The sequence below is a fragment of the Ostrinia nubilalis genome, chromosome 9 (genome assembly GCF_963855985.1).
Source record: "Ostrinia nubilalis chromosome 9, ilOstNubi1.1, whole genome shotgun sequence".
Classification (NCBI taxonomy): Eukaryota; Metazoa; Arthropoda; class Insecta; order Lepidoptera; family Crambidae; genus Ostrinia; species Ostrinia nubilalis.
The window spans coordinates 1,210,390-1,224,790 of record NC_087096.1 but is presented as its reverse complement, the minus strand read 5'-3'; the positions used below and the strand labels follow the sequence as shown (position 1 = coordinate 1,224,790).

The 14,401-nt window shown below is 36.8% G+C and overlaps 1 protein-coding gene across 1 annotated transcript; it reads left to right on the top strand.

Moving 5' to 3' along the window:
• The first annotated feature begins 6,016 nt into the window (after positions 1-6,016).
• Positions 6,017-7,787, top strand: LOC135074895 (lipase 3-like). The gene has a single exon (XM_063969270.1). It carries the CDS (start codon positions 6,054-6,056, stop codon positions 7,536-7,538), a length of 1,485 nt encoding a protein of 494 aa, XP_063825340.1. The 5' UTR covers positions 6,017-6,053; the 3' UTR covers positions 7,539-7,787.
• Positions 7,788-14,401: the final 6,614 nt, after the last annotated feature.

The window sequence follows — 14,401 nt, the reverse complement described above, 5'->3', positions numbered from 1 at the left end:
ACCTTAAACTTCAATACGTCAATGTACGTTATAGGTTTTTCTTATCATTTTACAAGTTCGTATTATCGTTTTATAATGTTGGTTAAGTTTGTCATTTGATAGCATCAGAATTAAATAATTATTTAATTTAATGGCATTAATTTTTTGTTGCGAGAAGCTCAAGACCGAACGAGATGGAGGATTGTTGTGGACGCCCTCTGCCCCATCTAAGGGACATAGGACCATAAGTCAAGTAAGTCAATTTTTTGTTGAAATAACCAAATTAGTAAGTATCACTTTTATTATTGGCTTCAACGGAAATTGAAAATTTTCACCAAAATTTTTTCCAGTCAGTCTTTTGATTCGAGAAATATAAAATCCCATCAAAAACAATACTTGTCAAAAAAACCAAGTCTCGCATGAAAACACGTGTAAACTAAATTATTTAGTGCGATGGCCAAGTCAATAATTTATGTAAAACGTTAAAGATTTCCTGGCCTGGACTTGGTATTACATGGATCTCACAACTTTTTACCGTAGAACAACTGAGTTGCGAGACTTGGTTTTTTTGACAAGTATTGTTTTTGATGGGATCTCATTTCTTTTTGTATTTTGTAAACAGTTCTACTTTTCCTTTTCGGTACCTTCTACTTATTGTATGTATATCTAACCAGCAACGAATTTTCTTAAAGTCCTCTCTCTGACTTATGAAATTTTCTTATTTTTGTAGGTAGCCTTCCGTTTTCTCTTTTCCGGTTCTACTTCTTGAGCTGAAAACCGGACCGAAATTGAAAAATTTTACTAGACTTAGCGGTTGCACTACCGTGCCCCCAAATATTTTAGTTTTTCCTTGATTCATACACCAAACACTACTTATATTCCAAATTTGAAGCTTCTAGGTCTGCTAGAAGTGCCTTAGAATTTTGATGATCGGTGAGTCAGTCAGTCAGTCAGTGAGTGACAAAATTAATGACAAAATTAAGAAACTTTGACCCGTTATAATTCTTAAACTACTGGTTCAAATTGAATGAAAGGACATCATCCATTTTGGTCCAAAATCAAAAGTGCCGGCCAAAAAATAAAAGTGCTGTATTCTGATAGAATACGTCCGCCTTAGCATTTATTACTATGGCACCAAAGCTGTAGCACCACTGTGCATCGTAGTATTTGAGTTCTAAAAATATATGAAACGACTGACTTTGATCTCAAATACTACGACGCACAGTGGTGCTACAGCTTTGGTGTCATAGTAACAAATGCTAAGGCGGACGTATTCTGTCAGAATACAGCACTTTTTATTTTATTGGCCGACATTTTTGATTTTGAACAAAAAATGTATGAATCGTCGATGAATTTTAGATCTCAAATACTCGACGCATAGTGGTGCTACAGCTTTGGTGCCATAGTAACAAATGCTAAGGCGGACGTATTCTGTCAGAATACAGCACTTGTTTTTTTATTGGCCGACACTTTTGATTTTGAACAAAAAATGTATGAATAGTCGATGACTTTTAGATCTCAAATACTCGACGCACAGTGGAGCTACGGCTTTGGTGCCATAGTAACAAATGCTAAGGCAGACGTATTCTGTCAGAATACAGCACTTTTTTTTGTTGGCCGGCACTTTTGATTTTGGACCAAAAATATATGAAACGTGGATGATGTCCTTTGAAATATACCGTGTCTTTACAATGCCTGCATGGATACTAAAAATTCAGTCTTCTAGTTTTATCCACAACGATGATACAGGGGGTCGAAAATGGCCTGAGTTGCTTCGAGAAAAGGATGGTACGGCCGTGCTGCTTTTTTGCTCGACTTGGTGGGGGCACTGCCGTGCCCCCAGATTATCAATGTTTATGTTTATTTTTATTATTTATCTATGTGCAATGTCCATTATTAAAAGCTTAATGAGCTCATTAAAGTCTGTTTTATTAAAATTCAGCAATCTATCTAAATATATAAGACTCAAAGTTGACTGACTGACTGACTGACATAGTGATCTATCAACGCACAGCCCAAACCACTGGAGGGATCGGGCTGAAAGGACATTGTCAGAAACCGCCTAAAAACCGCCCAAAAACATTAACCCATCATAATTATTTTCTATTTTTTTTAATACATTAAGCACCCTTTCATTCTAATGGACACTTAAGCATTGAAAAATTAAATAAATAAGTCTTTTAACGTTTATTCTATAATACTATTACAACTTCCGGACGTTTTGGTGCGTGGCATGGTCTAAAACCTATCAAGTTCCATAATTTTTGCCGATAAAATCTGTACGAGGCATTACCGTACTTTATTGCTGGGAGTCCATGTATAGTGATGTTCCTGCGGCCATCATAGACAATAAAATATTGATTTTGAAAATAAAATAAATCGATTAAACTGCTTTGAAGACTAGATTTGCGTTAAAAGCTAAAAAGATATTGACACTATTACAAGAAGCTATCTAAAGTGTCCAACTGGTCGAAGGTCGTAAATAAAATAAAAATAATTAGGACCATAAACTGATATTCATGGTATCATAACTGTAAAAGTGTCAGAATCCGATGTTGAATCCAATGCCAGTTGAAGTGTGAGAAACATATATCAACCTAGTATAGTTGCCAGTCTCTCATAATCTATGCCAATGAGGGGTTTCGCGATTGAAAAATCCGCCAGATGGCAATACGTAGACGTGAGGTCCAAATGCTGCATGATTGGTTATTTTTGACATGACATTGACAGATATCCACCAATCATGCAGCATTTGGACCTCGCGTCTACGTATTGCCATCTCGCGGATTTTTATATTCTCATTCATAGCACATGTATAATAATAGACCAAATGAACTTTTATAGATTGTGAAAGAGAAGATAAAGATTTTATTATTTTATTAAAATCTTGCCACGAGGTAGTTTTTCAGTAGAAACCAGGATTGGATAATCGCAACAGGCAAGTATCAGAACATTTTATAAATATTTTTAATCGATTATATCCTTGTGAATCGTTTTAATAAATTGTCATTTTACTTTTTCAATTAAAACTTTTTCAATCCCTAGTCTTGTCAAACTGTCATAATGTCAACAAATTATAAATGTCACGTCAGTTGACTCAATTTCAGTCTTCTGTGCGTTTATTGTATTTTTATTTCAATGAAATAGTGCTAAAGGGTTAGTACTAAAAGTGAAAGCCTTTTTTCAGAAAGAAAACCAATGTGGTGCCCTTATTATTCATACTGTTTGAAAGTTACAAGTCAGTGATACAGAGTTGCCGACATTATAACTCCGTAGTGATACCATACCAAAGAAGAAGTTTTCCTAAACACTTGTGTTATTTTTATATGTGATCAAATAAAAAGGATTAATTCTACTGCTCAAATGGAATAACTTATCCCAAGAGCCGGATATAAAAAAAAAACCTCTCCATAGAAATTATCACCATCACGAGGATGTGAATTTTTTAGAGAATTTTATATTGGTCCTGTAAGAAAAGTAGTTGTATTTCAGTAGTAGAATCAACCCTTCTTGTTTCATCAGCAAGAGTAACTATAAAAACGCCCTGTAGGTAGGTATTATTAAGCTGAAGAGTTTGTTTAGTGTCAAAGACTGTCACACAGTGTAACTTAAATTGGCATATTATGATAATGAACATAAAAACTTAAATAAATTTTATGTTAATATTTTTTCTATTTATTTATTTTCCCAAAGCTTCACAGTGACAGCTGAAACAGCAATACTGTTGTAAAACTAAACTTGGAACAAACTGTTACAAATATTTTACAAATTAAAATAAAACCGCATGTTGCTTTACTTTCTCGTATAGGTAATAAATGTAATTAATGGCTAGATTATTAATGTTACTTTGTTACCCTCAATAGTGAGGAGATCTTATAAAATGGTAACCCTGATTTTCATTGTCATTCAAGTGCTCTTTCTTCGCATAGGCTTCTGTGATTTGGCCAAGGGCCACACACATTGCGATAACATTATGCGACATTGATTTGACAGCAGCGGAGTGGTCTTGCGACTATGCAAAATGATACCCTGTAATCGTAGCGCATATAGACATAGACGGGGCGGGGCACATAGCTCGTAGAGCTGATGGCCGCTGGGGCAGGAAAGTTCTTGAGTGGCGACCACGAGCCGAAAGACGTAGCGTGGGCAGGCCTCCCACTAGGTGGACCGACGATCTGGTGAAGGTCGCGGGAGGTGCCTGTATGCGAGCGGTGCAGGATCGGTCTTCGTGGAAATCCTTGGGGGAGGCCTTTGTCCAGCAGTGGACGTCTTTTCGGCTGAAACGAACGAACGAACGATACGTATTACCACTATTTACCAGACATTACTATTTATTGCATACTCGCCGGATTACACGTAGGAGCACGCGCGTTACAGCTTCGGCCTTGCATTATTATAAGATCTTGTTCCGCCCTTTTACGAACTTCCTCCGTGAGGATATCCCCGCCGAATTCTATGATGAACCTATCAAAAGTCATATTCTGCAATGTCAACCCACCACAAGGTGGACCGACGACCTGATAAAGGTAGCGGGAAGGCGCTGGATGCAGGCTGCTACCAACCGTGCGATGTGGAAGTCATTGGGGGAGGCCTATGTTCAGTAGTGGACGTCCTGTGGCTGAAATGATGATGATGATGATGAAATGAATGAAAATGACAAATCTTCGAACGTGTGTAATACCATGCCAAAGTAATCATATAATTTTGGCACCTTAATAACTATTGCCGTTTTTGTTGTAAAGATCATGCAGCGCTACTTGCGGATATTATTGGAAAGAAAACTATGTAGGCTCTAGATCTGAAGCCACTTTAACGAACACGAAGTGCTCATACAATGCGGCGTATTTTCTTCCAGTCTTTAGTCAGGACTTTAGTCGAATTAAAACCCCGGTTGAACGTGATATAGCCGCACTAGAATACGATGCTTTTTTGCATAATCGCAAGACTTCGTTCCGGTGTCGACCGAATGTTATCATGATGTATGTGGCCCAGGGGTTACCGTAGCCGCTAAGGTTTGAAACTTCTTGCTTAAAATATTGTAGTCTTTGGCATAGACTACGACGGTAGTCATGGAGATGGGAGTTTGTTATCTCGTGTCAGATGTAAATGGTGAAAAGAAAACTCATGATTCGTGTTATTTTTAAGCAATATGTAGGTATTTTATAAAAGTGGAACCCCGAGTGATCTCCAAAACCCATTCTATTATTATATACGATTCGGCTTCGATATCTATAATACAATAGAACTCCTATTTTATTTCATGTGTCAGATGACAAGGGTGGAAACAACCTACGATTCATGTTGTTTATTTACGTGCAATATGTGGGCATATTATAAAAGTGGAATGCCGAGTTGTATTTCTAAAACTTGTTCTATTATTTTATACTATTTGGCTGCGACTCGGCGTGACGACAATACAAAACATTTTTCGCGAATCGGTGTTCATACATTCACACAATACATTAGACGCCATGTTGTCATAAACGACATATTATAAAATCGCTGTGATTTAATATTCTTAATCATTAATTTTATGGCAAGTGTCCATCAGGAATCATTGTCCTTACACACAGAATCGTATTATTTCGCTTTCGGGTAGTAATATGTCAAAATTGTTGGTTTTTAGGCGAACAATGTATGGAGAACGAACATTGTCCTTTGGCATGCAGGTAGACGTTATGACGTAGGCATCCGCTATGAAAGGATTTTACGAAACTCCACCCCTAAGGGGGTAAAACGGGATCCACGCGTACGAAGTCGCGGGCGGCCGCTAGTTTTTGATAATTCTGGTATCATCATCTGACAGATCGTTAACTGCTCCGTAGAGATAGGTCATTGGAAACTAATTATAGACTATTATGTACGAGTATGATTCCAAGTCTTTGTATCGTTTCATTCCGGATTCAATGATCATTGTTTTTTATTAAATTAATCATTCAATGATTATTTGTACACGACAATATACTTTATCTGAATGACGTCCGGGCTTGATCCCGGGGGTCAGCAGGAATATGTTGTTCTAGTCAACGTGTGAACTCTGAATCAGTATAAGCGCGAATCTTAAAACGGTCAACATGTCTCAGAAGTTAATTATCTGTGCTGTGCTAATTATATCGCAATTTCTGCCAAATAACGGCTACGCGCTCGACGATTTCTTCAAAGAACAGACAGATGTAATGAACACATTCTTCAAAAACCAATTTCAACGCGTGGAACAGGCTGTCAACACACAATACGACGAGGCTGTTAAAGTGCAAACGAAAGTGAAAGATTACATAGAAGAACAGAAGAAGAAAATCTCCGACGATGTCAACAATTACGTCGATAAAGTCAAAGATAACGGAAGATACTTCGTCGATACGTGGTCCTTCATGCCAACTGAAGACCCTGAGTCGAGACTGGTAAACCCAGATCTAGTTTTGTCTGTTCCATCAATTATTTCACGAAACGGTTACAATTGTGAGACGCACACGGTTTTGTCCAAAGGTTACCTTCTAAACGTACACAGGATACCAAGACCGAAACATGGAGGACAGATACCGAAGAAAACGGTTCTGCTGCAGCACGGACTATTCGCGAGTTCTGCTGATTGGATCATGAATGGACCAGAGAAGTCTCTCGGGTATATTCTGGCAGATGCCGGATACGATGTCTGGATGACGAATATTAGAGGGAACAAATACTCCAAAGAACATGCCTGGTACAAAGAAAATACCAAGGAGTATTGGAACTTTTCATGGAACGAAGTGGCGTTGTACGACATACCGGCTGTCATAGATTACATTAGGAACATAAAGGGGGAAGACACGAAGATAGCTTATGTCGGGCATTCGATGGGGACCACGATTCTGTTCACGATGCTGTCGCTGCGACCAGAATATAACGATAAATTAAGCGTAGGCGTAGCGTTGGCTCCTGAAGTTTTTATATCAAATATGAAATCCCCCATTAAATCTCTAGCCAGCATCGCGAGCCATCTTGCGCACACCGAGATGATATACGGCGCTCACGAGTTTTTACCGAAAAAGTCATTTTTGGGGCGAATGAATAAGATGTGCGAGGCTGAGAATATGGATGTTTCTGTGTGTAATAATGTTGTATTCTACATTTGTGGAGCAGACGAGGAGCAGTACAACAAAACTTTGCTGCCTTTCTTTCTGTCAAACTTGGGCACGGGTACGTCTTGGAAGACTGCTCTTCATATGTCTCAGATGGTGTTAGCGGAGAAGTTCCAGCAGTTCGATTATGGTTATGCGGAGCGGAATCAAAGGATCTATGGGTCAGATAGTCCCCCTGAGTATGATTTGAGCAAAGTCACGTTGAATGTTACGTTGTTTTGGGCGAAAAACGATTTGTTGTCAGATGAGAGGGACGTGATGAAGCTCCACGAAAAGTTGCCGCATTCGACGCTGTACTTAGTGCCCTTTGAGAAGTTTAACCACATGGATTACTTGTGGGCGAAGGACGCTCCCAGATTAGTTAATGACAAAGTTATGGAAGTACTCAATAAGGCCATGGACACCGAAAACAGAAACGTATTTTTTTCGTTTAAATTTTAAAATGTTTTGAGTTTTACTTGAATTAAACTAAAATGCTACCTCCCTGGAACTGAAAAATATTTGTAAGAAAAATATAACGGCCTATTGAGCTAGCTAATATAAAACTTGTATAATTAGGACTAGGTAATTTTAAAGTATATTTTATCTTACTTGATATCAGTATTCCGTCCAAAATGTATATTATTTTAAGAAATATGTGTAGCCTATTTTAATTGTATTTCAAAAAATAAAATTCATTTTTTAAATGTATTGGTCTTCTTTTATTTTAGAAATAAAATACTTCATAATGTTATTCCTTTTTAAAGGGATTTAGGACCCTAATTATGATGGCATAAATAAGAAATCCCTTTTACTTATGTTTTCGTATTTTTTATTTATTTTAATTTACTATTAAAATACATTATTAGGTATGTTTTATAAGTAGGTTAATAAAGTATTACTTATACTACCTACTTATTCTTGATTTCTAGAGATTGAGTGAACCCAGTCATAACAGACTATTAAGATAACTTATTATTCTGTAAATAAGTACGAAGCCGTTGCTATAGTTGCATGAATAAAATTGTTAATTAAAATTAGTACCTAACTGATACTATAAATTATTAATTAAAAAAAACTTTTTTAAAAACAAACTTTATTCTGAAATGCAGTTATTGTACCAAAACGAAAAAAAAAATTGTATGCAAGGTTCAAATAATTTCGAAAGCTTGTATCGCGCATGGAATTTATTCCTCTATTTTTCTGATTGCGCTTAATTGCTCTTCGGACGAAGGCGGGGCACGGGTTGGTTTGCAATTAAAACTAATGTTATTCATAACAACAAATACGTCATTTTCTTGGTAGTAATAGCCATTATCATGTTCATAACCGGGATAACCGAAGGATGACTTTACAACGTTATGTTATTGTAGGTACAGTCAGCTTCATACTACACTCGACATCAAATAAACCGCACCTTCTGCGACGCGAACATTAAAGATTTTCTTCTGACACAATCATGGTGCCACAACAATATTGGTGTTATTTGAAAGCCCAATAAATATCCTTAAAGAAAAACACATTCAATTTCTAAATAAATGATTAACATATACCATTAGGGCATTTCTACGGGGACGACCGATCGACCTACTGGGGCGAAAAAAGTACCTTTAAAATTGAAGTACGGACTTGAAAAAAATCACACGTATTTATAGGACTCTTGACTTGATGGAGAGCATATTTAGAAGACCGCCAGGTTTTACATCTCGCCTTGAAAAAATCCGAAAGTTCAAAAACGGGCGAAATTTGGCCTAAAATGGAGTGTCCGGTTTCCAGAATTTACTCGTTTTTGCTTCATAACCTTTGAAATAATAACTTCCCCATTATGAAACCCACATTCACAGAACAAGGGATAGTTAATAAAGCTATATAAATGAGTTTCTTTATTGTAAGTCCTTGGGTTTTAATACAGTAACACATTTAAATTTTGTCCGACATGTGTGCCTCAATTCCGTGATTTTTACTTTTGTGCTCCTATATCACTAACAACGCACAATACGAACACCCACGCCTGATTCCCATAAACTAGCTGTTTCACTCGAGTGGTCGAGCAGTATAAAAGAGGGATCAGTCGCTTTGAGGAGCATTTTTCAGAGGTTTGAAATCACTCAGAATTTTTGGTCACTGGTCATTTCTCAAACCGGTGTGCGATATTAACAATGTTCATGAAGTATTTAATGAGATTACTGCTGAATTAATTAAGTATTTAACTGATATCTGCCATTACGTTTGGTAGAAATCGTTGTAATTTATAATATTTTCGAGTAATTTTATGAAATGTGATTTTTCCTCAATTCCGTGGATCTCAATTCCGCGGAATATGGGGCATCGAATTGAGAAAACACGTACACCGAATTGATATTAAATGAAATTAGATACTTTTATTGTGCTATAAATTGTTTGTGTAACTTAAAATAATAATGAAATCAATAGAGCATAATAATAGGGTGAACTACCAATCATTGGACCGTACCAGTCATTGGACAGAAGACAATAAAACTAATTTTTTGAGGTTTCATTAAAAAAAAATACACTGCTATTGCTATCTTATTAAAATAATTCTTCCAGGTTCTTCCCTCGACCTTCACAAGATCGTCGGTCTACCTAGTGGGGGCCTGCTCACTGGTCCGTGGTTTCCACTCGACAACTTTTCAGTTCCAACAGACATTATCGGTACGAGCTATGTGCCCCGCCCACTGCTACTTGATTTATGCAATTTTACGGGCTATGCTGGTTACTTTGGTTCTCTTGCCGATATTCACATTTCTGATTTTTATTAGGCTCATAGTAAGCGACCAAGTTTCACATTCATACACCATCACTGGCAACACACACTGGTAGAAGACTTTTGTCTTAAGACGCTGCGGTATTTCAGACGTAATAGCGAAGCTTCCCGATCGATGATTAGCTGAGTTGAATTCAGCGATAGACCTCTTTCTCAAAGTTGGACCTAACTATCTGGACTCTTGTCCCAGGTATACACAATTGTCAACAACTTCGAGTGTAGTCTCCAACCTTCAGAGAAGTGGGTGCAACACGGACATTTGACATGATTTTTGTCTTGTCCATGTTCATTTCGAGACCCACTTGTTGAAAGGCTCTACGGAGGCCATGACTCCAATATCATCCCCGATATCGCGACTCCTTGGTCTTCTGTATAATCTGCCGTAGCGTACCTGTGTGTGTACCATAATACTAAAGCCTTTTCGGAAACAAGCTTGTTCGGAAGACTGGAAGTCGTCGAGTCTGCGAGCGAGATGATTCGAAAGGACTCTCGAAAACAGCTTGTAAACACGCCTCATAAGTGAAATGAGTCTATAATGCTATCACCACACTTCTGTGCCATGCCGGAGGCGTTTTTCCTTCGAGAATGACGTAATTGAACTGCTTCTGTAGAGCCTTTAGTACCGGCGAAGCTCAGCTATAATGCCGTAACACCTGGTGCCTTGTTGTATTTCAGCTATTTGAGTGCCATTTTAATCGTGTACAAACTGACGTCCGATATAATATCTTCGGTATAGTGTCAGGTCAATCTAGCTCTTGGGTTTCGCAATATTTGTTTTATGTTTAAGGTTAAGAATAAATAAAAAAGAGACCCTGTGTTATGTATTTATTTGTTTTGTTTAAATAAAATTAAAATAATATTTATTATAGTTTCTTATTAAAAAATTAAACATATTGATTAGGATTTTTGTTTTATTCCATTGGTATTTCAGACACATAAACCTAAAATGAACCATCTAACTAATAGACCAGCAATCAGATATCAAAACGTTTTAAGTATTTGTTATATTAATTATTGAAATACATTAGATATTTCTTCATAATGTCATCAATTCTAAGTTTGCGGAGCGATTTTTATATTAGGAGATTCATTTAACAATTCCGTGATTCATTTTCTCAATTCGGTGCTCTCTCAATTCGATGCTTAACATTTCTCATAAACCACTTCACAATATTTAGTGACAATGCTATTTTTACGTTCGGAATGGAGTAACATTTATTTTTTTGTATTGCAACTACTTTAAAAACGAAATATAAATTTTAGCACCGAATTGAGAAAAAATACACCGTACAGTAGAAATGCCCATTAATGTGACTTGAAAACAGACCTCACTTTGGGCTCACCTCTGGGATCAATTAGACCAATTTTTATGGTTATAAAACCAAATAATGATCTCACGTGTCCTCTTTAACAGATGGATAACGATTAATCCCAACTTAACAGTTTTAAAGCCATAAAGTTGGCTCAAACGTAAATACCTATTTTTTTGAAGAAGTGACTCTGGATCCTTCTACAGACACATTTTTGGGGTAAAAGCCTTTCCTTGATTGAAATGAAATTTAGAACTAGGCTTTTAAATGGTGCCAATATTGTTGGGAAGTGGGGATGCATACTTTTGAAAGTGCTTGTCGCGGGAGGTGCGATTTATTTGATGTCGAGTGTACTCGTATATCGGCGTTACTATTTTTGTACAACAGATTATTGCCTTGTCCTACTTTGATAAATTGATTTTTATGCAAATGGTTATTATAATAAGCAGGTCGATTTTATGCAATGAAATAAATGAATCAAAGTACCCGTAAAGTTGACCAAAGGTTCAGCCAAACCAACGCGATCACACGCGATCAGCCGGCGTGCAGCGATGGCGACCAGACTTAAATGCATTGAACGCCATCGCTGCACGCCGGCTGATCGCGTGTGATCGCGTTGGTTTGGCCGAACCTCAAGAGAGAAGGAAAAATTGTTTTTTACAATATACGAGTAAACAAAGCATACTTAAAAAAATGAAGTAGTTACTCCTGCCTTTGCATTGATATCTTTCATGTTTAAGTATTATGTTTTTGTTATTAGCGGATAATTTTCGTGCCTGACTGTACTTCAGACGTTTAATACTTAATAAACAGATACTTAAAACGTCTGTGCAGTTCTGAATGCGCTTTATTTGCACTAATAATGGTTTCATAGTATTTCCCTTGATATCGTTTGCATGTTGATCTCTTGACTTTAAATATTATAAGTATTTTACTAGCTAGCTTGTGCCCCTGGTTTCGCGGATGTGTATTTGTAGAGTATAAATTCAGTCATTGTTCACGGGAATAGATATAGAAGATTTTTTTTTAAAAGATACTGTAAACGAAATATTGACGGAGTTTCTTGTGCTGATTCTTCTCAGCTTTTTAAGATTAACTCTACCTACCCTTTAGTGCTAAAACTATTTTGGTTGCTCTTTAAAGGGCATTTACTGAAAATATTTACTAGGATTTCATACGACATACCCATAAGGAATCGATACTTATTATCTTTCTTGTAAATTCGATTTACCAATCTTTGTCAGCGGTTTTGGCGTGAAGAAGTAACAGAACAGACAGACTTTCACATTCACATTAGTAATGCATGGTTGTTATGTGTTGTCTAGACGGTAATCCAATTAGGGGTTATTTAGAGATATTTAGAGATACTCAACTTGCCACGTTTCTGTTTATTACGTAAATGCAGGTCTTAAGGTTAGGAAAACACGAGTTTACTATTGTTAATTTGTTACGTAATATGAGTAGATAGCAAAGACTCTTAGTTTTATTGATAAACTAGCTGTGCCCGCGACTTCGTATGCGTGGATCCCGTTTTACCCCCTTAGGGGGGGAATTTCGTAAAATCCTTTCTTAATGGATGCCTTCGTCATAACATCTACCTGCATGCCTTTCAGCCCGATCCGTTCAGTGGTTTGGGCTGTGCGTTGATAAATCACTATGTCAGTCAGTCAGTCAGCCAGTCACCTTTGAGTTATAATATATTTAGATACTTAAGGCCGCAAAGAAATAAACTAATTAACTAAATAATTAAGTAAAATACACTTCTACATTACGAGTATGTGGTATGGTGTTTATTGTTGTACCTTACAAAACTGATAATCAGTAGAACATTAGAAATTAATTTGAGAAAAAACAATCCCTAAGGTTTTCCACAAAGACCGTTCCTTTGGGGGAGGTCTTTGTCCAGCAGTGGACGTCTTTCGGCTGAAACGAACGAACGAACGAAAAATTTACTGAGTTTAGGCAAAATAGCGAGGTTCAAAATGAGAATGATATTTAATTTATTTACTTAATTAATTTAGATAATCGACGGACGCAACAGCTTGGCTTTCCTTTCGGCTGCGTTTAATTTCGCCAAGTTTCAGCGCTCACTTCGCTGCAAGTTCTAGACTCTAAAACAACATTCTGAAGGCTTCTAAATTTCGCAACGAACCAACAAGCTTCTGCTTTAATGATAGAGTGACGTTGAATTGGGGATTAAAATTGCAGGATATAGTTAATTAGTCAGGAGTCAAATTTATTTATTTAATCATGAAAATCAATGGTATGATGATCAATATTATTGTACAGTCTCGTTCTATCGCAAAGAATCGCTATTTGATGAAAGCGAGAGAAAAAACGGAAATGGGTAGCTGGAACTGTGGTCCACTGTGTACATACCTACTCGTACATTTTAAATTAGAACGAAAATAAAGTAGTGTAATTCATGTAAACGTATTCTGTATACATTTTCTTATCTGGACCAAGTCTTATCCTGTTATCAAAGTCAAAGTCAAAATTTCTTTATTTGTTTAGACTAATAAATAGTACCTACTTACAAATCGTCAAATATATTGCTCTTAAGAAGCCTTTACATGTTTCATAATCTTTTTACCCTACCAGCGCTTCGAGACCAACATTTGGCAAGTGCTGAGAAGAAGCGCCGCAACAAACTCAGTCACCACTGTCTGCCGGTTAATATAAATAAATATAAATATCCTGGAAATTTGTCGTTTATTTGGTCACCCCATAATCTATTTTGTTTGTCCCAGTCCAAAGTTAGATATTCATTGCACATCCCGCCGCAGTCAGGGAAAAGTTTCAGATTTTTTATTACCTCATTATCTTGCCTTATTTTAATTCTGAATTCGCGGAGGTTGTAACTTGTCACTGCGTCTCATTATGGGACTCAGTAGTTTTCCTGAATGTGGCACTGGCGTTTAATTAAAAATAAGGGTTTAAATAAATTAAGTAAGTATTTGAGAATACGATTTCTACGGTAGAGACATCTGCTTGTTTTGGCTATTGGCTGTTTGTGAAATACCTACCTACATAGTTAATTTCTCATAAAATATGTATGTGATTACAGTCCACATTTAATAAGAAATAAATGTTCTTTAACTTAAATAACGGTTAAACGGAAGTCTGTGGTGTGGTAGACTCTTCAACTTGGAGGTACTAGGTTTGATACACAGATGGGTCATGGTATCTTTTTGGCTATAATATAGTAAGATAAGAATGATTGTCTGAAA

Coding starts and splice junctions, on each gene's coding strand:
- LOC135074895 (XM_063969270.1), top strand. CDS start 6,054: ATGTCTCAGAAGTTAATTATCTGTGCTGTGCTAATTATATCGCAATTT.